The following is a 26029-nucleotide window of genomic DNA, read 5'->3' as shown; positions in this document are numbered from 1 at the left end:
AAGATAACCATTTTAAATTATTTTTTTGATCCAAGGCCTACTAAAGGCTACTAAATCTACACGGGTGACCAGTGCAGACCAAGATCAGTCACCGCCTCCGTTCTGTCTGATCATGGTCTGCACTATTCGCTATTCAGTCAGTTAATATTTTGATTTTTTCCTAACATTATAAAGTGTTTAGTCCATATTAAAAGAAGGACAAATCTAATTAAGATTATTTGAGTAGTAATATTTAACAAGGCTTTTCTTTATATTTTGGTTAAGTAAGAATTACAAACAAATCGTATAAACGCATGATATCAGTTCATTCAGTGTACAATGTTCAAATGTATCTGTGATTTGATATGATGTATAACATTTCAAACATATACCCATCCGATCGATTCTATGTATAATTTTATCTATCTAAGAACAAGACCAACAACACTAGTACTTTAACCAGTGCAATGTATTTACTTATAAAAACAAAGTTTTCCGAAAAGAAATATAACAAATACATATAACAAAATTGATTGAATTACATTTCAGTTGACCTTGGCTGACCTCAGTGTTTTCGAGACCTTCACCTTCCCACTATCCATACATCCTGACATTCTGGACGATCATTTAGAGCTACAAGAGCACCGTAAACGAATTGAAACACATAAACATCTTGCAGACTATATAAAGAACAGACCGGTTCGACCCGTGTGAAAATACGTTACTGTAACGGGTGAAAAAATACGTTACCGTAACGGGTGTGACATTTGTAAATATTAACTAATTGGAAAGTGCAATGATAATAACTATAAATCAATGCATTACTAACGTCAATAAAAGTAATAAATTGTTAAATTTCTTTACGAAGTGTCCAAATCAAATGGTATTTAGCATTTCTTATAAAAAGAAGGTTGTGTTGATACGGAAAAAAACATATAGACAAAATTTATTTTTTCAGATTTTTTTCAAAGATATGAATTTTGATTATCAAATCGGGTATTTGTTTTATTCAATATTTAGTAAACGGGATGTACATTGATTTGTTCAAGATGCCGTTGTTATACATATATTATTTGACACAATCATTATATATGTTTTGTATAGGGATATAAAAATATTTGGTTGTTGTACTGTAATTTTGCATTTTGTTACATTGTTTTAAATGCATGTTAAATAGCTTGTTATATTTTTTTCGGTAGATATTTACACGATAAATTTACTTCTTTTTCTCTAAACCTACGCGCAAACAGTGTTGAGCTCTTTAGAGTTATAATAAGAGCTTACTTTGCGCCCAAAAGTGTTAGAAGTAATGATTTTACATGGCTGAAAAAGAGCATTTGAAACGAATGCGTGTTGCTTCAATTGAATACACTCATTCACATGAGCTCATAATCAACTGATTCGATTATAACATTTATATAGATATATTAAATTTTGGCTCTTAAATCCTTAACAGGCTGGCACCGGTAGTAATTAGCCTTTGCCACCAGTAATGAGCACACCAGGCTATTGCCGCTCAAAATTTGTAATTCGCTGTTACCTTTGAATGGACTGTTCCAAATTCAAATCTGGGCAAATCCATTTCACAGTTTCAGCTGGTTCAGGGTTTATGACCGCTCCCGGATTTGGTTTGGTGCCTTCTTGGTGCCCTGCTATGGCGGCTTTTGTGTGTCGGGGTCTGCATCCTGTGAGCGTTGCCATTGCCTTGTTGATCATTAATCTCTTCTTTTAACAATAAGACTGAACATAAAAGCAACAACAAAATGGAATAAAGCTTAAAAGGTCCATGATGCCTCAAAAATGCTATCATTTTTATTTCACAAAAACTTATATTTGTTATCTTGTTACAGTTTTAAAAAATTTCCTATTTGCCACAAAGATGAGCTATTTTTAAATATTTGGCCTTGTTGGCAATTTGTATAATTATAGTGAATTATTATGTTGTATGGAAGTCAAAATACTGCTTTAATTACATTTTGATTCCTTTACGACAAATTACTGCACATTCAGTGCCTTTTATTCAGTTTTTAAACATCAAACATGATCTTAATCCATTATTAAAACATTATCAAACACATGTTTGACATTTCTAAATATGGATTTCTGAGAAATAATGTGCCTTTAAGTGGGCTTTTTAATTTGTCTATGACTTAACTATCATACAATTATACCTTAATAGACATGATATTGTTTGTAAATCAACTAAATGTCCATGAAAACGAGCAACTCGTGATTATATTTCTTAAAATAGGCAGACATATCTTGTTAGAGAAGGTTTTATCTATTTACCTTATAAAATCCACATATGTTTAATGTAACACAGACAGTTTTTTGTTTAATATGTTTCGAGTTACGGCTATAAAATATTAGAAGAACGTGATACTATATATATAATATAGTAATTCATATACAAATAAGTATGTACCATGCTATTATACAAGAGGTATTATACAACACCTTGTATGAACCCTAAGAAATTCTGATTATCTTTTTTTATAAAAGTTACATTATGTAACATCATATATGCGCTAGTTAGTGTTTATAGTCAGACATTTTCTTGTTATGCATTCGTTACTGAAGATTCTATTCTTTTAAAAAAAAATACATATTTATTCAAATTAGAAAACTTGTGGTTAAAAGTGTGCTTTTAAAAAGCGATGTGACTACTAAATACCTTGATAAATCATACATTGTTTTCGGATTTATAAATGTGTTACGTTTGCGTGAATAAATAGCATTATCGCTATAGTTTATTAATTAATATAGCTTCAACTTTCAATGTAATTACTAGATAATGTTTATGTTCATCGTGAATGAATCAAATTTTAAGATCACAAAGCTTGCTATAATCGAACTGTTAAAAAAGAATCTAACATTTCTTGTTGCTCATTCAACATATAGTATGAATGGAAAAACAATGTTCACGAAACTCTTTCTGCGAAAGAAATGATAAAGGGTTGGGAAGTTACAAATTTGACCATAAAAGATGTAGAAATATTGATCATATTCATTTATATATATACATAACTGGAACATTATATAACTTAGACACTGGACAATTTTCTTTTTTATTCTTGCTCATCACATGTCAGCATTTATTTATTCTTATTATAATTTAATGTTGTTATGTTGTTGTATTGTAAAATTAGGAAGCAGACTATTTATATTATGATTTTAGTGAATTGTAAATAGCGCAATTTATTAAGCTACAGTTTCCGAATGTCCTAAAAATATATTATTTCTATTGAATCCCCACATTTCAGAAGCATATACTAGAAAAGGATTAGGCGTAATACCAACAAAGCTGATATGAAAGTAACTGACTGGTAAGGTGTTAAGCAGATAATAAAAGAAATTATTGTTCTTGTGTCAAATTATTACAATGTACAATATATGTTAAGTTGTGACTTTAATTCTTGTTAAATCCTCGGATCATTTTATGCTATTATTATTCATTTAAATATATCTACCTCACTTATTATTGTTTATTGTTGCATTTTCTGATTCCAAATGCACTCATTATAATTGTCCAGAATGAGGACCAATTGGAAAAAAAATCTAGAAATACCGGAGATTCGTCAAGGAAGATGAAAACAAAATTAGAAGGGTAAAAATTGCAAACTCCAGTTTATAAGAGATGATGTAAAGATTGACATCTCTCACGACCGACCCACCCTAGCACCGTCTTCAGCATTAATAATTCGTCATCACAATAGTATAGCAAACAATGATCCAAAAAAGGCCATACGCGTCCATAAATATAAGATAATCTTGAAACTATATCATATATGGAAATCTGGGCTTGGGAAGAATTGCTAAAATGCGTTAAAAATGATATACGTATAATAACCATATCGGGGTGAGAAAAACATCCACTTTCTTTGTTTTCTTTACATTCCAGGAATATTCACAATTCAAAATTGTATCAACTGATTCTGTATGTTTTTCTGGTCTCTTGGGATTTTCGAGTCCAATACTTTTAGTAAAAGGGATTAATGCGGTGTTGGGGGCATAAGAAATGATACACTTTCCTTTATCTGTTAGGAGCTGACTGGATGAAACCTGGTTTGCCAATTTTTTACTATTGGTCTTTGTTTTCATTTTTATCGTGGAATTTCACCTTTCCAGTATTTTTATCAAACTATGTTTCCTCCAATCCTGGTATGACATATGTGTCATCAAAAACGATTTTAGTAAAATCAGTTTGGAGACGCTGAACGTAAACTTATTGTAAAAATAATGCCAAGAAAACATTATCCAAAGCCATTGTTTTAATCCTTACAAAGCTAAATATTTTATGTGCTTTTTTAAAGAAATTTTCAAAATTTTGTATTTACCAATAGCGAACTGTGTAGACCATACTCTTTGTCTGCAATGTCCGCAATGCCGTCAGTTGTCTAAGGTTTTAAAGACAAGAGAGAAACAATAAATGTGTTTGTCTTTTTCTATATCGAACGTTTGTGAAATATCATATTATTTCGTATTATATTGTGATTACCCCAAGTCCTTAAGTAGTTTTCATTTTATGTACATATTTCTTGTGTAAGAGCGTATTTTCCACTGTGACGTCATTAAAAGAGAAAACACCAATATGACGACACATGCTCATTGGGGTCTGTAACCCTTTAATTAATAGGGAAATCTTCTTTTTGGTTACATTCTTCGTTCTTCGGGAAAAAGTATTTTAGATTACATACCGCGGGCATAGACAGCAGTCGAAAAAATAATATAGATTTTAATCCATAAGTCTGAATATATTTAAAATAATTTTAAAACTGTTGATGGTTCATATTAAAGATATTACTTTTAAATCGGCAAAATTGATCAATAATCGTTAGAGCAACATTAAAATCGTAAATTCCATCATACTTCGGTAAAAGTAAATAATTTACGAGGAATTCCGTAATTTGCAAAAGTAATTCAACTTGGTATGTTAAATGCTGCATAAACCGGTGCTAGGGGCGTGGACGGCAACTTGCACTTCCCAGTACCGTCTATGAACAGGCTCAATCAAACCGAGCCTGCAACATTTTCAATGTTACCTGTTGGGCTTTATGATTTTCTCTATTTTTTTGGTGTATCCTAGACAAGAAGATATTTATTCTACAAAGTAATACAACAATATAATAATCAATTGAAGGATAACGTGTGATTATCTGCTGCTGAGATAATTTTCCTAAGAATTATGATAATTGGTTCACGTGACTTTTATAATGATTTCTCGTGAATTTCGTGACTACCCATTGAATGTAATACCTTCAAATCTGATCTCCGCTTCGAATATTTATTTTCTGAATGTTGGCATGTGTAAAGAGCCGAAAAGATACTCTAAACTGGCACCTGTCTTATATTTTAAGAAATTTAATAGGGTCTCGTGGTTTGGTGGTGCTAAGTTTAGATCGCATATGGCGTATACCCAAGAGTGAAAGACATGACTTGGTCTAAAACCCGAGTTTTCTTACATCTGCTTTATATCTTTAATTCATATTTTAATTGAAAAGAAGTTCCAAGCTCGTTTATCAAGGTCATACGAATTGTTTTGAACTATATTTGTTGTGACTCGTGTTGAAATAATATTTCAAAAGAATGATTATACCAGCTAAACTTTATTATTTGATTAATTGAAAATGAATTGAAGTTAAGAGCAAAGTACATTTGATCGACTTCTTTGGCAATCAAATGGCGTTCAATCGCTGATATATCAACATGCGCTCTATAGCCTTAGTTGTGTTGGATTCATCACGTCAGCAAGAAGGAACTAAAAAGCGCTATTGGGTAACTAGAACAATATATTCCTCTAGCATTGCATGGATTACATCAACTCGAGAAAACAATATGTAACTCAAAGCACCTACTCGAGTGGTGACATCTTGTTTCAAGTGTTGACATAAACGCGAAATGTGATACCTATGTAATATTTAGCTGTACTGATTGACCTCTTCCCATTTTTCGGTCAATTTAATTGATTTTAAACTCGTTTAATTTCGGCCACCTTCGTCATTTTCCTTATATTTATTTATAAGATAGACAAAAACAGAATCCCTAAAGAAAGCCCAACACGACAAAATTGTAAAATGTTGCAGGTTCGGTTTGATGGAGCCTGTTCATGGACGGTACTGGAAAGTGCAAGTAACCGCCCACGCCCCCTAGCACCGGCTTAAGCAGAATTTAGCATTTAGATACTAAAATGGTGAAATTTTTAATTTGAATTTGAATATAACACGGCATTTTAGTCATATCAACGCTTGAATACGGCAAAATACGCCGACATTTTAGGGAGTTATGGTGAATGCATTACTACGATGTTCCTTTAAGGCCAGCGCGTTTTCACTGAGAACGAAAAGCGCGAAACACGATGGTGATAGTGCGAAGTACCACGGTGACAATACGACAGTGCGATGGCGAAGCACGACAGCACGATGGTGACAGTTCGTCGTACTGTCGTATGGTCACCATCGTACTGTCACCAACGTAGGTCGTATTGTCACTATTGTACTGTCGTACTGTCACCATCTACTGTCGTTCTAACACCATTGTACTGTCGTATTGTCACCATCGTACTGTTGTACTGTTACCAACGTACTGTCGTATTGTCACCAGTGTGGCATTATTACCCCGATTTATAAGAAGGGTGATCCTGACTTAGCACAAAATTACAGGGGTATAACCCCTATTGACATACTTGCAAAGATTTACTCCCAACTATTGTTAAATAGACTCACAAAATGGTCAAACAAATATGATAAGTTAAGTAAAAATCAGTTCGGGTTTCAAAAAGGAAAGTCCATTATTGACTGTATATTCATTTTACAGGCGGTTATATGTAAAACCCTTAACTCTAATGGTAAATTATATGCAGCATTTATTGAGCGCTGCTTTGATTCAATTGAAAGAAATCTTTTATGGTATAAACTAGTGGCTGAAAAGGTAAATAGCCGCATGGTGACTGCACTTAAGGCGATGTATAACTCAGTCAAGTCATGTGTACAATTAAACAAAGAGTATTCTCCATTTTTCCCGTCAAAACGAGGCGTTAAGCAGGGAGACCCCTGTTCGCCGATGATCTTCATGATGTTCGTCAATGACTTAATTAATAATATTAATCATGACATAGATGATATATTTACCTTGAGAGAACTTGGTCTATTTTTGCTGCTTTACGCAGACGACCAAGTTGTATTTGCTAAATCAGCGGAGTCATTGCAATCAATGCTTCGTGACATTGAAAACTATTGTAATATCTGGGGCTTAAAAATAAATATAAGTAAAGCCAAAGTAATGATATTTGAAAAAGGACGTCACACACAGAAAGACTTTTTTAATTATGGTGAAAAACTCGAAGTTGTTAAATCATTTAAGTATTTGGGTATTAACTTAAATAAAAATGGTCAGTGGAATCGTAGCCAGAAAGCAATAGCTCACCACGCAAGTTTTGCTATGAATCGATTATTTTCAATATTTCACAGAATAGATCTACCTATCAGTCAAAAATTATATATGTTTGATTCATTAGTCTCATCAATTCTCCACTTTGGAAGTGAGGTCATAGGTTCAAACCCATGCCCTGATCTGGAACGTATCCACACAAAGTTTTTAAGAAAATTATTATGCGTAAAAATGACAACAAACAGTTCTGCACTTTATGGGAAGTTGGGCAGAGTGCCGTTAATTGTTATACGTAAGTTGCGAATGTTAAAATTCTGGCTTAAAGTACTGAAGTCGGACGAATCTAGTATCATACGTCAAGTTTATGAAATGCTTAAATGTGACTCTGACAATAATGTTACTTATGGGGGGAAAACTGGGCTCATCAGGTAAAACTTGTACTACAGGAAATTTGGCTTAATTACTTTTGGTTGTCCCAAAATGATATTGTGGATCGTATATCAATTTTACAAACTAAACAAAGATTATTCGATGCCTTTTATCAGTCATGGTATAGCGATATTAACAATTCTAGAAAACTAGAAGCCTATTGTTTATTTAAACATTCATTCAATCGGGAGAAATATATAGATACCGTAACGGTTGTAAAATATCGCATAGCATTAACTAAGTTCAGAGTATCAGCACATTCCCTAGCCATAGAAACTGGGAGATATGATGGTACTCTGAGAGAAAATAGATTATGCAAATGCTGTTCAATGGGAGTTTTAGAATCTGAATATCACTTTCTTCTCGTATGTCCGTTATACAGAGATCTAAGAATGAAATACTTTAAAAGATATTTTTGCAGATGGCCAACACTGAAGGAATTTGAAATTTTAATGTCGACAAATGTTAAAAGTGATGTTACCAACTTAGCAAAATATATTTACTTTGCATCAAAGTTACGAATTGACAGGTTATCAAATTTATGATGTGTTAATTGTTGTTATATACTAAATTTCAAATTAAGTCTCGTACTTTATTTTTACATTTTTTTTTATCGATGAGTAATTAAAATGTCAGCCAAATACGTCATTATGATTGTATTATTATTTTTTTTTTCTATGAACAATTGAAAATGAAGTCTCGTACGTTATTGTAATTGTAAATTTCCAACAATATTCATATACCCTGTGTAAACCATTTCTCATGTCTTTAAATTATGTTGTTGTTATTGCTATAAACTTTGTAAGTTTAAAGCGGAATAAAGTGTATTGTATATACATTGTACTGTCGTACTGTCACCAACGTACTGTCGTATTTTCACCATCGTGTTGTCGAACTATCGTCTGCCTGACAAGCATATGCATAATTAAATACAAACATGGAAGAAAACGTTGACCGTGTTATAAAGTGGCCTAACATACACGTAAATTCTTGTATTGATGAGAGTAGTTTGAAATTAAAGTTGATAAAAATAAGCCAGGTCTTTTAAGAAAATTCTATGTTTTACAAAAAAGTCAAATATAAAATTTTCAGATTAGGCCTATCTGTTGAATACAAATTTTGAAGACACAGGTGTACATTTTCATTATAAAGCTCTTTATTTATGTAGATATATTTTGATTCTGTAAACTTTTGATTTTCTTGATGTTGATCTTTGATTGAGTTTTTTTTTTATAAAACGCCAGTATTAGTTTTAAGTTTCGCAAGCCATGTTGAGTGAAATGTTTGCGCATGCTCCACAAAAAGGTGACATTAAGATGGCGACAATACGATATAACGATGGTGACAGTACGATAGTACGATGAAGAACGTTAGACAGTGACAATACAACAGTACGATGGATTATCAATATCGTATTGTCGTCTGTCTCCATCGTACTGTTGTATAGTCACCATCAAACTGTTGTATAGTCACCATCAAAACCATCATACTGTTGTCCTGTTACCATCGTACTGTCGTAATGTCACCATCGTACTGTTCTGTTTCGCGCTTTCTGTTCTCGGAGACCTAACGAAACACCGTACATGATAGATGACCTATAATTGGTTTTGAAGAAGAGCAATGTTTATGCTTCTTAAAAGAATACAAGGGAGACAAATTAAATAACAAAATGAATTTAACGACTTTATTAGTTACCTTTCCTTAGTATTTTGAACCTGAAAAGCAAAATATGTGTTTAATTTGATTTCAGTTGTTCAAGATATCTTCTACACAGTTACTAAATTACAACATATCTTAAAAGCTCTACCAAGAATAAATGAATAATCAGTTTCAATATTCTTCAGATCTTCGATACTCAATATATCAGCAAGCATGCAAGACTCGAACATATGGGGCAATAAAACAAACATACATAGTTTGTCCTTTGAGTCCCTTCGCAAGGTCCCTTCAGCAAGGACACGCATTTACAATCATTACAGTGGTGGTTTTTTATCCGTTTGTTTGTGCACCAACACAGTATAGGTGACATGGAGCCGAAACAGGCCGGTCTATTACACCTTCAAAGCAACACCTGGAGTCAAAACCATCTCACCTTCTGGAGTTAAAAGATATATAGACTCCAGTTATTCGAACCCATTTTGTCACCTCTTACGATCACGCAGGGAAAAGCGGTGGTACTCCTACTCTTATGTATCAAACATTAACGTAACCCTTCAGCCATAAGAGGCATCTAGAATATTTCTAACGGCTATGAATTTATCACGAGATCCATATCCCTATTATCATTAAAAAAAAACATGAATGGGCAATATATAAGAATATCACACATAATATAGTCTCTTTTGAACATAATATAGTCTCTTTTGAACAAAGTGCACGGCGGAAATTCAAAAAATACTCCGATATATGGGTTTTTTTGTGTGAATATCTTTAATAATACATAATAGAATTTCTTCAAATAAATATATGTTAATGAAATAAAATGCATAAACCCACAGATAGCACTTACCTCGCAAGAAAAATGTTCAACCACTGAATATGCGTCTCAGTTAACTTTATGCTATATATACGAAAGTATATAAATAAGAAAGGACTTTTGCCAGATTAAAAAACAACAACAAAACATGACATACACATCAATTATATTATTTTATTTCGAAATATCTCCGCCTATGTAAGACAAAATCCAGTCATTTTACTGACACTGGCGTGTGTTTTAAATTGGTTAACTTTCAAAACAAAATTAAGATGAAAATTTCCAGATATCTGTACTTTTGTAAAGTTGAGTATTTTATTACCTTTTTGAATTGCTGCCATGGACTTATCCTGTGGTTGGATTGATTTGGAAGGGCTTTCAGGCCTATTCCCCGGGGATGAGGAAATAAAGAAGGGGGCATTCTTAGGTACAAAAGTATGTCAAAATAAATGAGCATGATTTTGTTAGAGCGAGGATAACTGTACGGTTGTCCGGATATACAAATTGGGATAGTTCATGAATTGCCTCACAGGCTTATCTGTACTACCACAATTGTCCAAATGATGAAAGTTTAAATCAATGTTCTCATGGTTTAGAATGTTCAACATTTGTCATTTTGCTTTTCGTAAAACATGAAGTGATCTCATTGTGTATTAATGTATAGAGATTCCGATCTATATTTACTCGAAGTAAAGCCCACAACCAGCAAAGAAAAATATATAAAAGGTCCATTTATGTACAAAAAAAAAAGAATAAAATACTTGTAGATGCTCTATTGATATTGTAAACGGTTTATCTTATTCTAGAACTTCAGACAATAATAAAGACAAATAAGGCGTGACTTTAGGTTATAAGCTTTATATCAGACAAAACAAATACAAAAATAACACACTTAAAAATTATGTTTTTATTCTTTTATTATTATTATAACTTTTTATGTGCTTCTTGAAAAGAACTTTATCTATCCTTGCCACCATAACACCTGTATAAGAGCTGTGAAAGCAGAATAACTTATCTTAAAAATGAATACTATATTTTACAATCAAGTATGCACTGATAGAACATTGTCATTTTGTCATAGTCTAGTGTCATGTGCCTATCCCCAAAAGCAACTTGTAGTGCCTATTTAAAATGGCACTTACTGGATTCCGTAGTTGGCCGCAATTATTAAACGAGCAATTGATTAATTGAATAACTAACTAAATAAAGAGGGCAACAGGTTGCCAAAGGTGGTCATACAATGGTTTATTGTAATACTTAAGCCAATTACGCGATGAATTCAGTTTAATAATTCGCTACTTAGCATTTCTTCACACTTTTAAGTCTGGCCGCACTCAAAGTGATAGGTCACTTACTAAGATCGAAAGTTGACATGTCCTTTGGAAACAGACAGATAAAAATCATTGTTATTATGGTATTATAAGATTTATAACAATATCACCTTAATTATGACTGACTGAATTATATATCCATCATGATTTGCTACTGTTATTGTAACCTAATGAACTCCCCCACCCCCCCCCCCCCATGATCCTGTAAACATACTTAATGACCTCAGTCCTCATTAATGGTACAGTACAGTATAAAGATGAGCCTGGTGTTAATTAAAGTAGTGGGTGACATTGGGTTGAACTTTGACGGCATCCTATTTACGTTGTCCGTATTAACTTGAACTATTAAACAATATAAACAAATAATAGAATAAAACAAAACAGAACATTTCTTTTATTTCTTGGACACAGATTACAAAACATACATTTTGTAATAACATGTGAAGAAATAAACAATTAGTTTACAACATAATATATATGTTACTGCATTTTTAACTATGAAGGATGGTGAGATATTGGGATGGTGATCATATCTTTATTCTATCATTATTAAAGGAATTTTAAAGTATAGTGACAAACATCAAATATCATTAAATCTATACAATTATTTTTGGTATCAGATGTTCAGTGATTCAGTATGCATTGCTTATTGTTTAATTTTATGTATGATGCGGGATAAAAAGAAAAATGAATATTGACAATCAAAGCATGACATTAACCATATCCATTCCTTGTTAAAATATATGTACATACATAATCGTGTGACATTTACATGTTCTAAACTAAAAAGTCAAGTAACACGTAGAAAAAATGGAATAAAATCCAAACACATACATAGTAAATAGTGAATAACATAAATTACAATAAATACAAAGAAATGTCTTCGATTGAGAAAAAGGTTACATTAGTCGAGAGGGACAAATGGATGGAAACAATAATAACTTCTCCGGAAAAGAGCAAACGGTGTCGATGTGCATAGGAAACCCCTTTAAATTCATGCTCTCTCCCCTACACGTTTAAATCCTGTTCAATTTAGAATATTAAGTAAATTCTTGGCAAGGTAAAAAAACGTTGTAAGTCAAGTGTCCCTCTGGTAAAAATATTCTGGATCAGACAAATCACATAATTGCATTCTCAGCATTCTGAGAGATATTGTCCATACACAAAATAGCACAGTATTTCGTCGAGTAATACTATTAGTTGGACCAGGATAGACCATAGCTTTCAGATCGACATACAGTATTTCAAGCAACGTATTTTCAAATCCAACATGATAATCTCAAATCTAAAGTTTGTATTCTGAAACATACATCCGGTACACTAGTATTTTAAGACTTTCATTAAAACATTTATTTAAGTGAAATAAAAAGTTTATTATACGTACCTGTAAACAAAACAATTAGCAGATACTGCTTAAAGATATACTATGCTCATCCTTGAATAAAATATCTTAATTACAGGATTTTATTGAAATCTATTAAATTCTTACTGAATATGTCTGATTTGAATAAAAGAATGAATAAACTATGCATCCTATAAGAGATTAAGTAAAGTTGATCTTTTTCTTAAAAATACTGCCAATTTTTTTTAATTACACTATTTATTCATATTGTGACCACCTATATAGTGTGTAGAACTATAAACATAACATATCTTCTTTGTGTGATGTCCAAACATGTTTATTTTATATTAACGACTGTATCAATATGTTCCAATATCAAATTTGAGCATAGTGTATCTTTAAATCTCATATCTCCACGAATTAGACAAAACTTTTTTTTATCATGCCATTATACATGTATTTTCACATTTTTAAAATTGCCAACACTTTCTTTCAATGAAACATTGTTGTGAGTATGCACACAAACCGTCAAGGATGGTATTTGACTCGTATAGCATTATAATATCTTCACAATTAAAACATGAGACATACATGAAGATGAGATTCTCATTGACAGACTATGCTTCAATATTTAGTAAAAAAGGCAATAAAATATTTTGGATAGTTGTACTTTTTGTGGGTAGGTAGCGGAAGGGGATTAATATGTATTTAAGGCATATGATCACGCGGATCAACATGGTTATAAACAGTTTGCGGCAAACCCTTTATGATCATGAATAACTAAATAACACGAACTATGAACTAGATTATATTAACTTTGAACTTAATTAAACTTAATGTTGAACAGTGGCAATTGGCTAGATTTATATTTTTTTCAGATTGAAAAACTATCGTCACAGTCTCATTTTCTCTGATAGAAAAACATTGAATAAATATGCTCACAACGTTTAGTATTACATTTGGTATTTTTACAAAACAACTAAATCTTGTTAAATGATAAGTTTTTGAAATATTATTTGCCCAATACAATTGCAGTATTTCAAATGAACAATATCAAATATACTTTGGTATATCGACTTAATTTAATATGTACTGCAGTATAGTAAACCGACTAAGTCTTACTTTTGTCCAATTAGGATATCATTACATTCTTTAAACATTTTGCGCCGTGAATTTATTTACTTATATACAGATTAAATTTCATTAAAGTGGATTAGTCTACAATGGGTACATTTTTCCAGAAGTATTTCAAATATTGATAAAATAATAGAAATGTATCATTAGGATGTTCTAATAAAATACTGCTTGAGCCAAAATACGGCTTAGAATGATCATTTATATGATGAGTAATATTTTGTTCTAGAACACTATTATCTGCTATATAAATATATGTAATATCGGATCATATATCACACATTTGCTAACAACTTACATATATAATTATTTCGTGGTTTGTTGTTATATCTAATACTAAATATATTCATTGTATTACAAACCTTCCAATATAGACCAATTCATTTTAATGCTGAATAACAAACATTAACTATACATTATTCTGTCAAAAGAAGTTTGCACGCTGAAATGACCATTACAGTTCGATTTTATACTAGGGGACACATGTTTAGACCCACAATCCATGCCATTATATACGAGGTTCTGCTGGATTGAACCTGGGGCTCACGGCCAGTCGGAAACGGGAGTTTTGAGCTGAAATGACCATTTACAGTTCGACTTTCGGCTTAACGTCGGCAAAATACCACAGTATTACCGACGGATACACTGATACCAGAAAACATATCAAATGAAATTTATCGTGATTTGTTTCTTAAATTGAGGTAATAACTCTTGAAGTATACGTAATACAGTTATGGGTTATTTACAATAAAAATAATAATAATGGAAAAAAACGAGATGATGGAATGCTTGAAAGTTTGCACCAGACCTGCATTAATCTGTATATAAATCTCGGAAAAATATTTCCAGTCCCGACAGGTAAAAAAAAACCTCAGTGGAGTCCCTTTAAAACCATGCCAATAACTTAGATATAAAGGTAATGGAAATACATTTTGCAATCAGGATTACTGAAATTATTTATGACCATTAAAAATGATCAATAGTGATCTATATAAAACATATGAAATTACCTGCATAGTTTGATTCTTGATACCGTATGTGTGGAAATTCTATAATGCTTAAATAAGCAACACCACCTGTGAATTCCTGTTGTGCTCTGTTGGAATAATAAAATTTCATAATTAGCTTATAGATAATACCAATTGCAGCTCCAATGGCATGGGTTTTCATCAATGTTTTGATGCAATCTACAGTAAAGTTTTAAGTTAAAATCCAACTTATAAATTATTGCAGGACATTTCTGTGAGATATTTGAAGGGCGCATTACGCCTCAATTTTATATAGGCCTAATGATTTAATTTTCTTCTGTGGGAAGAAAAATTTTAAATTTAGTTTAAAATAAGGGCGATGTTATAACCGACATAAGCATTTAAGGGTATCATCCATAAAAGAAAAAAGATTACTTTTTTTTATTATTGTATTTTTTGCATGTAAAAAGAAAAATAAACTATCACAGAACTGATTTTGCTCAATAATAATACATTTGATTTCATATAAACTTACCTCTTAAGGGTATCAGTTACAATCTCAGGTAATATTTACTGGCATCATATCCATTTCCTTGACCATGCTCAGATCTACACACAGAAAAGAAAATTAAACACCTATTAGGCAATAATGCTCTGATAAAGTGTTAATAAGACATACCAGATTGTTATGTGCACAGCTTTTATAAGAACAAAAATGATTTAACTCTCAGCTTGATTATCCCTTTAATAAATTAAATAATTTGATTTGATGATATAATAGGTGCCGGTCCTCTCGAAAGAATCGTTACCAGTCTTGATCAACTTCCACGGTGTCTGTATCCTACAAACTGAATAATAAAAAGCAAGGTACAAAAACTAATCATCTCCTACTCTTTGACATTAAACAATTTCTGACCACATAGGACATTATGCTTCCATTTAAATTATAATTTAGAATTGAAAAAGTCTTGGTAAAATTGTGAATTATAGAAAATTTTACTCCGATCTCCTTATTCTGTTTTTATAACATTATCATTTGTTTAATGTAAAATTTCGTCCAAACTCTTACCTCCATAAAAATGAAAATCGTTAGAGGGTCAAATATATCTTTTTTTGGGATAGGTTCCTCTATATTTTGTAACCTCAGGGAAAACACAAACACAATAAACCTTAACAAATTTTAACGGACTTTAAACTTAAACAAAAATCAAAACATTTTGGGCTGGGAAATTGTACAAAAGGAAATATTCATAGGAGACAGTTAGCGATAGAAACATTAAGTAATTTTTATAAAGACAAACAGAGGTCATAAGCATATAACCATTTTAATACATCTTTCAAATAATATACAAAAGACATTAATTACAACACAAGTACATGGCGGCTTTCGTGGCCAGAATATGGAAATGGAAAAGGTATTACACATATTGGACAATTGACATGGATTGGAGAATTAACATTGAAAAAGTTGCTTTAGAAATAATACATTTTACAACGCAACGGAAAGTATAATGACGCATATTGGACAATTTGAAACCAGATTTTAAATAGAACTAAAGAACACATACAGTATTTTATTGGATAGAAGTAATTGTTATTATCATATTCATGTTAGTAACATTGGACACATATTGGACAACATATTTTAATTACAACACAAGTACAATATGATTACATTTTAGCGAAAAATAACCGACGACCGATGGCCAGCACATCGCAACTGAAATTATTATGACAAATATTTGACAAAATTGAAAAACAGTAAAATAGAAATTAAAGGCAATTACAGTGTTTTTGGGGGAGAGATTGTAATTTAAATATGCATGTTAATAACATTGGAAATACATTTTCAACTAGAACTATCACTAAATGTGATTAATACCCCCCCCCCCCGCAAGACTGCTTCGGAAATGAGGATGTTACTAGTAACAGAATACCTTGTAAAGAATTGAAACAGAGTTATGGTTGTGGGCAATTAAAGATAGTTGTGGTTCTTGTATGTTGCATTTCCTTTCAATGTGGTTGGCCATTGATGAAGTTTTATTGGATTACTCTGTAAGAAGTCCAGAAAGACAAGGAAAAGGAACAAAGGGCAATAACTCTATAAATACTGAAGATTTAGTTATGGCTATTGTACACTGCACTTCCTCTCATTGCGCTTGACCATTGTATGAAGTTGTATTGAATTCCAACTACTAGTTTTCAAGTTATGCACTGGACAAAAAAGTAACAAAAGCAATAACTGTAATTAGTCCAAATAGAGTTATCGTTCTTGTACACTGCACTTCATCTCACTGCCCTTGACCATTGTATAAAGTTTCATTGAATTCCAACCATTAATTTTCAAGTTAAGCACTGGACAATAAAAAGTAACAAAGGGCAAAAACTTTTAAATTAGTCAAAAAAGAGTTATGCTTTCTGTGCACTGCACTTCCTCTCAATATACTTGACCATTGTATGAAATAGTTTTGAATTCCAACTAGTAGTTTTCAAGTTATGCTCTGGACAAGGAAAAGTAACAAAGGGCAGTAACTCTGTAATTAGTCAAAATGGAGTTATGGTTCTTGTGCACTGCACTTTCTCTTATTGTGCTTGACCATTGTATGAAGTTGTTTTAAATTCCAAACAGTATGTTTTAAGTTATGCTCCAGACAAGGAAAAGTATCAAAGGGCAATAACTCTGTAATTTGTCAAAATGGAGTTATAATTCTTGTGCACTGCATTTCCTCTTAATGTGCTTGACAACTGCATGAAGTTGTATTGAATTCCAACCAGTAGTTTTCAAGTTATGCTCCAGACAAGGAAAAGTAACAAAGGGCAATAACTCTGTCATTAGTCAAGATGGAGTTATGGTTCTCATGCACTGCACTTCCTCTCAATGAGCTTGATCATTGTATAAAGTTATATTGAATTCCAACTAGTAGTCTTCAAGTTATGCTCCGGACAAAAAAAGCAATCGAAAAGTAACAAAGGGCAATAACTCTGTAATTAGTCAAAATGGAGTTATGGTTCTTGTGCACTGCACTTCCCCTTATTGTGCTTGGCCATTGTATGAAGTTATTTTGAATTCCAACCAGTAGTTTTCAAGTTATGCTCCAGACAAGGAAAAGTAACAAAGGGCAGTAACTCTGTAATTAGTCAAAATGGAGTTATGGTTCTCATGCACTGCACTTCCTCTCAATGTGCTTGACCATTGTATGAAGTTATATTGAATTCCAATTGAGTCCGGACAAAAGAAAGCAATGGAAAAATAACAAAGGGCAATAACTCTGTAATTACTTTAGATAGAGTTATGGTTCTTGTGCACTGCACTTCCCCTTATTGTGCTTGGCCATTGTATGAAGTTATTTTGAATTCCAACCAGTAGTTTTCAAGTTATGCTCCGGACAAGGAAAAGTAACAAAGGGCAGTAACTCTGTAATTAGTCAAAATGGAGTTATGGTTCTTGTACACTGCACTTCCTCTCAATGTGCTTAACCATTGTATGAAGTTATATTGAATTCCAACTATTAGTCTTCAAGTTATAGTCCGGACATAAGAAAGCAATGGAAAAATAACAAAGGGCAATAACTCTGTTATGACTTTAGATAAAGTTATGGTTCTTGTGCACTGCACTTCCCCTTATTGTGCTTGACAATTGTATGAAGTTGTTTCGAGTTCCAACCAGTAGTTTTCAAGTTATGCTCCGGACAAGGAAAAGTAACAAAGGGCAATAACTCTGTAATTAGTCAAGATGGAGTTATGGTTCTTGTGCACTGCACTTCCTCTCAATGTGCTTGACCATTGTATGAAGTTATATTGAATTCCAACCATTAGTCTTCAAGTTATGCTCCGGACAAGGAAAATGCAACGGACCGCTGGACCGACCGACCGACCGACCGACCAACCGACCGACCGACCGACCGACCGACCGGGTGACTCCTATATACCCCCCCAAACTTCGTTTTTGGGGGTATAACAAATATAAGACAACAGATTTTAATTACAACAAAAGTACAATATATTTACATTTTAGCGAAATATAACCGACGACAACACGTGGCCATAGACCCTAATTACAACACACGTACAATATGTTTATATTTAAAGTAAATATAGCTTGACGACACACATGGTCAGAACATCGAAACGGAAAATATTACGACATATATTTGGAAACGCAATATTATAATAAATACAGGACACTAATAGTATTTTATTTGGATGGGAGAATATTGATTGAAACATATCAATTACATGTAGTGACATTAGTAATACAATTTAACAAGTATTAGACAACAGACATTCATTAAAAGTACAATACGTTAATATTTTAGCGAAAAATAACCGACGACCCGAGTAGCCAGGACAGCGCAACGGAAAATATTACACATGTTTGAGAATTTGAAACCAAAGTTTTAATAGAATTAAAGGACACATACAGTATTTTATTGGATGGTAGTAATTGTAATTACCATATTCATGTTAGTAACATTGGACATACTTTTTAAACACATATTGGACAACATATTTTAATGACAACACAAGTAAAATTTGTTAAGATTTTAAGCGAAAAATAACCGACATCCCGCGTGGCCAAGACATCGCAACTGATGATAAATTATGACATAAATGTGACAATTGGAAAACAGCAAAATAGAAATAAAGGTCACACACAGTAATTCACTTGGATAGGAGTAATTGTAATTTAAATTTTAAATATACAAGTAAGTAACATTGGAAATATTTTTTCAAACAAATATTAGACAACAGATTATAACGACAACAAAAGTAGAATATATTAACATTTTAAGTAAAAAAGCACAGTGAATCACGTGGCCATGACACCGGAATTGAAAATAGTCCAACACACCTTGACTCTCGAAGAAGAGTCTGCCAAGTCTTTATTACTCCAGAATTCACAGCTATTATGTCACATAGTAACTCTCCAGCTTTATTTGCAGATGTGTACCTACGTGCAATAATATAGACTAGGACCGGTGACAATTATCTAAAAATGTAAACATTTATTTATCTAAACAAACATTTTAAACTCAACATATTACAATTAATTTCTTGGTTGTTGTTTTTTTTTTAGTCATATGGCGACACTTCAGTTTTATTGTAGATGAAGATGTGTCTCTAAGATCATTGCTTCAGATGACAGTAGAACAATTAAACTTCCATTTGCTATCTATGTAGACAACCTATATATTTGGCAATTCCTATCATCTGTAAAATATACCCTATTATTTTTTTATTGAATAAACATTTCAAATATATTTTTAGTTTTTGAACTATTCCGTGAAATTAAATACTTTATTTCTCCCTAGTTGATGGTCTGTCTCACGAATAACAATGCCATTTACATAAGACACAATTTACCAGTGCTCCATCATGGAACTTCCCAACAAAAAAAACTTTTCAGCAATGTTTCACAACCATCCACATTCCGACATTATCCACTATCACAACGTTGGACACCAATCTAACATTCATTGTTCAGGGGTTTACTGAAAGGTCACTAGGGTTAACATAACAACATTCAAATCGCAAAATGTAAACATTTACCATATAACTAAAGACATATCTTTTTTTAAAATTTAATAAGTTACACATTATATCTATATGTATTTTTTAATCATATGGCGACATTCAAGCTAAATTGGTAAATGGGAAATTTCTGTTATAAGCATTCATTCTAACAAGAGTAGGTATTTAAGTTAAACCACCGAACAGTCTTAAAATAGCTTGCAAGTCAAACTACAATTAACAAAGCTACGGAAATTTCCTCGTCCAAACAAACGTTAAGACCTTTATACAAAATGAAAATAGCAGTAATTATAACGACATATTTTATTTTACAGGGTTTTCTAACCATCTTTATGAACATCATAATGACTCATTACCTTAAAGAAGAACTACCCGTGACATCGAAGTGTTAACTAACAATACACTGTGTCCATCTCTCTCCACACTGAAACAACTTCCAATCTTACAAATCTGCCGGCACAGAGGTGTAGAAAGCTGCCCCAAACACGACTTCTTCTTGCGAGTATATCAGCACCGGAACTCTCGAAGAATCGATACCAGTCTTGATCAACTTTCACAGTGTCTGCCAAGTCCTTCATTACTCCAGTAGTTACAGCTCTTATGCCGCATGGCAACTCTCCAGCTTTATTTGCAGATGTGTAAATGAAATGTATGTTATAGACAATGGTCGGTGACAATTATCTCATAATGTAAATATTTACTTTATCTAAACATACTTTTAAACTCAACACATTACAATTAATTTGTTGGTTTTTAAGTCATATGGCGACACCCTGGCTCTTTTGGTACATGATGTACGTCTCACGCAATGATTCGGGCAAGGGGTTGTATCGGAGTAGAACCATTAAACTTCCATCTGCTAACTAACTAGACAACCTATATTTGACAATTTCTATCATCTGAAAAATATACCCTATTGAAATTATTACTTATTCATTGAATAAACCTTTCAAATATATTTTTATTTAATGAAATGTTCCATAAAATAAAATTCTTTAAAATTACCTGGATGCTGGTCTGTCTCCAGAACAACAATGCCATTTACATAAAACACAATTTACCAATGCTCCATCGTGCAATTTCCCAATACAAAATTATCACCAATGTAACACAACCATCCACATTCCGACAATATCCACCATCACAACGTTGGACATCAATCTAGCATTCATTGTTCAAAGGTTTATTGAAAAGTCACTAGGATTATTTTAACAACATTCAAATCACAAAATGTGAACATTTACCATGCTTACTATAAACATATCTTTTTAAATTTAACTAGTTACAAATTATATTTATTTCTTTTTAAGTCGTATGGCGACATTCAAGCTAAATTAGTAATGAAAAATTGCCGTTATATGCATTCATTCTGACAAGAGTAGGTATTTAAATAAACCCACCGAAATGTCTTAAAGAAGCTTGCAAATCAAACATAAATTAACAAAGCTACGGAAATTTCCTCGTCCAAACAAAAGTCTAGCCCAATTATACAAAATTTAAATAGCAGTAATTATAACGACATATTTATTTGATTTTACATGAATTTTTAACCCTTTTTTCGGAACATCATAATGACTCATTACCTTTAATGAGAACTACCCGTGACATCAAATGGCAAGTTTTACCTAACAATACACCGTGTCCATCTCTCTCCACACTGAAACAACTTCCAATCTTACAAATCTGCCGGCACAGAGGTGTAGAAAGCTGCCCCAAACACGACTGCTTCTTGCGAGTATATCAGCACCGGAACTCTCGAAGAATCGATACCAGTCTTGATCAACTTTCACAGTGTCTGCCAAGTCCTTCATTACTCCAGTAGTGACAGCTCTTATGCCGCATGAAAACTCTCCAGCTTTATTTGCAGAATGTGTCCCTAAGTGAAATGTATGTTATAGACAAAGGCCAGTGACAATTATCTCATAATGTTAATATTTACTTTATCTAAACATACTTTTGAACTCAACACATTACAATTAATTTGTTGGTTTTTAAGTCATATGGCGACACCCTGGCTCTTTTGGTACATGATGATGTACGTCTCACGCAATGATTCGGGCAAGGGGTTGTATCGGAGTAGAACCATTAAACTTCCATCTGCTAACTAACTAGACAACCTATATTTGACAATTCCTATCATCTGAAAAATATTCTCTATTGAAATTATTATTTATTGAATAAATCTTTCAAATATATTTATACTAAATGAAATGCTCAGTAAAATAAAATACTTTATAACTCCCTGGATGCATGTCTGTCTCAAGAATAACAATGCCATTAACATAAAACACAATTTACCAATGCTTCATCATGCAATTTCCCAATACAAACTTTTCAACAATGTTACACAACCATCCACATTCCGACAATATCCACAATCACAACGTTGGACATCAATCTAGCATTCATTGTTCAAGAGTTTACTGAAAAGTCACTAGAGTTAACATAACAACATTCAAATCACAAAATGTGAACATTTACCATGTTAACTATAAACATATCTTTTTAAACTTTAACTAGGAACAAATTATATTTATTTCATTTTAAGCCATATACTGAACACATCTCTTGGAGCACACGCTGGACACACCTCTTAGAGCACACAATGAACACATCTCATTGTGTTGAATATATTTTGATACCTTTACGACACACTACTGCACATTCAGCGCTTCTTTCTTTAGCTGTTAAACATCTAGCATACTCTTAAATTCATTATTAAAACATTATGTAACACATGTTTGACATTTCTTAAGAGCTGAATAAATATGAATTTCTGAGGCAAAATGTGCCTTTAAGCAATTTGCAATACTGTGGATTGGTCGTTGAAAATTTTTGTATAGATAAAGAGAAATAAATATTGCAACCTTAGTTTATATTCTATAATTATTTATAATAATATAATAATATAATAATTTTTTTTTTTTTTTTAAAATATATACTTATTTTTCACTTACATGAACTATCTTTTGCTGCTTTTGCTCTGTCAGCAAATGGTATAATTATAGTGAATAAGTATTTTGTATGGAATTCAAATACCATTTTGCTATCTTTATGACACAATACTGCACGCTAATTTCTTCAGCTGTTTAAAAATGCATCATGATCTAAATTCACTATTGAAACTTTTTTAACCAATGTTTGACATTTCTGAAGAATAAAAATATAGATTTCTAAAGGCAGAATTTGCCTTTAAATTCATGCTCTCTCTCTAAAACGCAAAAAATCATAACTTTAATCTTTGATCTAAAATATAAAGTAACAATTTGGCAAGATTTACATTTTATATAAATAACACTGGCAATTTCAATGTGACATTTTTATTTGAATCACACACTTTGATGTCACTTCAAAATCATACGTGATCTTAGTGCATAAAGTTCATGTCATATTGTACGGTCTTATTTATGTATCCAAACTGGAGCAGAGCTATATTTTATGGGTTGCTTTGCAAGTCAGTATGAATGAAAAGCGTAAAAGTACAAAAACCGCAATCAGAACTGCATTCTAAAAGGTGATAAAATAGAGTTTTAAGGAATTCACTTTGATAATCATCAAATGAACTTTATCCCATAGCCCGTTGCACTACTCATATGTTTCATCGAAATTAAAAGAAAATTTATAGGAAGGACAGTTTTTCCCTAGGGGTATCCGGTGATGCGTGTAAATGGTCGCTCGATTACTTACCTTGGCATGTCCTGGACGCGTGTGGTCAGAAAATATGGCACTATGACACTATGAAACATTACCCCAAAAAAGAGTCGCTATACATAAGATGTCAAGGGGACCAAAAGTAAGTAATTAACCAATTATAAAAGATGAGTTACGGCTTCAATAGTCATCTCTCTTGATTTATACAAATTAAGTCAACATGCAAACTGCTTAAATGGATAAGAAAAACTGAAGAAGGACCTAAATTTTAAATTCTGCCATTTAGAATAATGATTATAAATTGATTCAAGTTTTGCAAGAGCAAGGACCGTATAATGTTCTTGGGCATCTAAACTAATATACTTACAATTGCAAAAAAATATTATCTTGTACTCTACAACTTAAAGGTGTGTCAGTTTAGTTTTATAATATCAAATTAACTTCTGTTTTAAAACTGTTCATGACCAATAGTATGTTGGATTTTATAATGGCTTAATTAAAATAAACATTCTTCAAAAAATATCAACAATTACATTATAATCTCGACACAGTTGGGTATGGATATTCCTATGCAATGATCGGAAACGTGGCGGAAATTACTGATCGCATAACAATATTTTAACATATTCATTATAATGTACGTATTAAATCTATGGAAAAAAATAAGACAAACTTCTGTAGTATTGGCAGTTGGAAAGTTCAAATTGTGTGAAAATATACGTATTATCATTTTAACGTGTTTTTTTATATATAATATTGCACTGTTCTAGTCCATACAAACAGCCGTCATGATTATTATATACTGCAATATTATGCAATATTATGCGACGGCTTTCTAAATTTGTCATGGGACAAAACTAGTGACGTTATCGTCTTACAGGATGATTGAGTTGCCTCCCTTAGAAAGTATAAAGTACTTATTACCATGAATAACTTAAATGGGTATGTCCATTTTTCAATCTGGACAAATTAATTAATCAGTTTTAAGGAAAATTTCATAGAATGTACTAACTAAATAGTGAACAGTGCAGACCATTATGAGATGGCAAGGATGTGCTCTGCACTGATCGCATTGGTAACATAAATTACCACTAGTAGGTAAAATTAACAAATCTGCATCAGTCAATCAATTTCATAAAAGAAAACATAGTTGAACTAGTCATTATTCCTGTCTTCCTTTCTTTACTTCCTTCATTCCATCTTTCTTTTACACTGAATTTTTCTTTCTGTCTTTAAATAAAGAAACGTGTTGGACTATAACCTAATGATCGGTAGCTGCATGGGTTCTCAAACCCTGCCAGGAGCAAATCGTTGTTTCCTTGAGCAAGAAACTTTATACTCATCGCTCAGTACTGGTTGGTTCCAGGAACAGATTCTAAACTGTTTCTTTCACAATCCTGCACAATCAAAGTAAAATAAAGTCTGTATAATCCAAATAAAGAAACAAATCAACTCCTGTAATAATATTATTCATATTTTATTATTTTTCTTTTCTTCCTTTTTTTTTAAATATTTTACTAAATTTTTCATAGTTGATCTATACAAAACAATTGTTCATATGTTTCAAATTAAATACAATATAATACAATTCAAATCTACATACAAAAAACATATGAAATAGTTCTGTGCAGAAAGTCCCTTTTAATACAATATGAATTCATCATTTTTAAAACAACTTTTGACTATCAAAACACCATCTTACAAAGATTACCACTTACAATGTCCATTAGTCACAATTGTTCAACATTTTAAAATTGTTTCCACATACCAACAACACAACAATTTTTAAAACTGTTGAGTT

The 26029-nt window shown here is 32.1% G+C and overlaps 1 protein-coding gene across 2 annotated transcripts in view; it reads left to right on the top strand.

Annotated features, from left to right (window-relative positions):
- LOC132724275 (glutathione S-transferase 1-like) overlaps positions 1 to 3460 on the top strand; it is a 34053-nt gene extending 30593 nt beyond the window's left edge. For both annotated transcript variants that reach the window (XM_060709110.1, XM_060709109.1), the window contains exon 5: positions 529 to 3460. In XM_060709110.1, coding sequence (XP_060565093.1) covers positions 529 to 693 — 165 coding nt within the window. In that variant the 3' untranslated portion in view covers positions 694 to 3460. The remainder of the gene's footprint in view (positions 1 to 528) is intronic.
- The last annotated feature ends 22569 nt before the right edge of the window (positions 3461 to 26029 follow it).

The sequence above is a fragment of the Ruditapes philippinarum genome, unplaced genomic scaffold (assembly GCF_026571515.1).
Source record: "Ruditapes philippinarum isolate M1 unplaced genomic scaffold, ASM2657151v2 ctg107_1_1_1_1, whole genome shotgun sequence".
Classification (NCBI taxonomy): domain Eukaryota; kingdom Metazoa; phylum Mollusca; class Bivalvia; order Venerida; family Veneridae; genus Ruditapes; species Ruditapes philippinarum.
The sequence above is the reverse complement of the archived record's forward strand: the minus strand, read 5'-3'. Positions and strand labels throughout refer to the sequence as shown.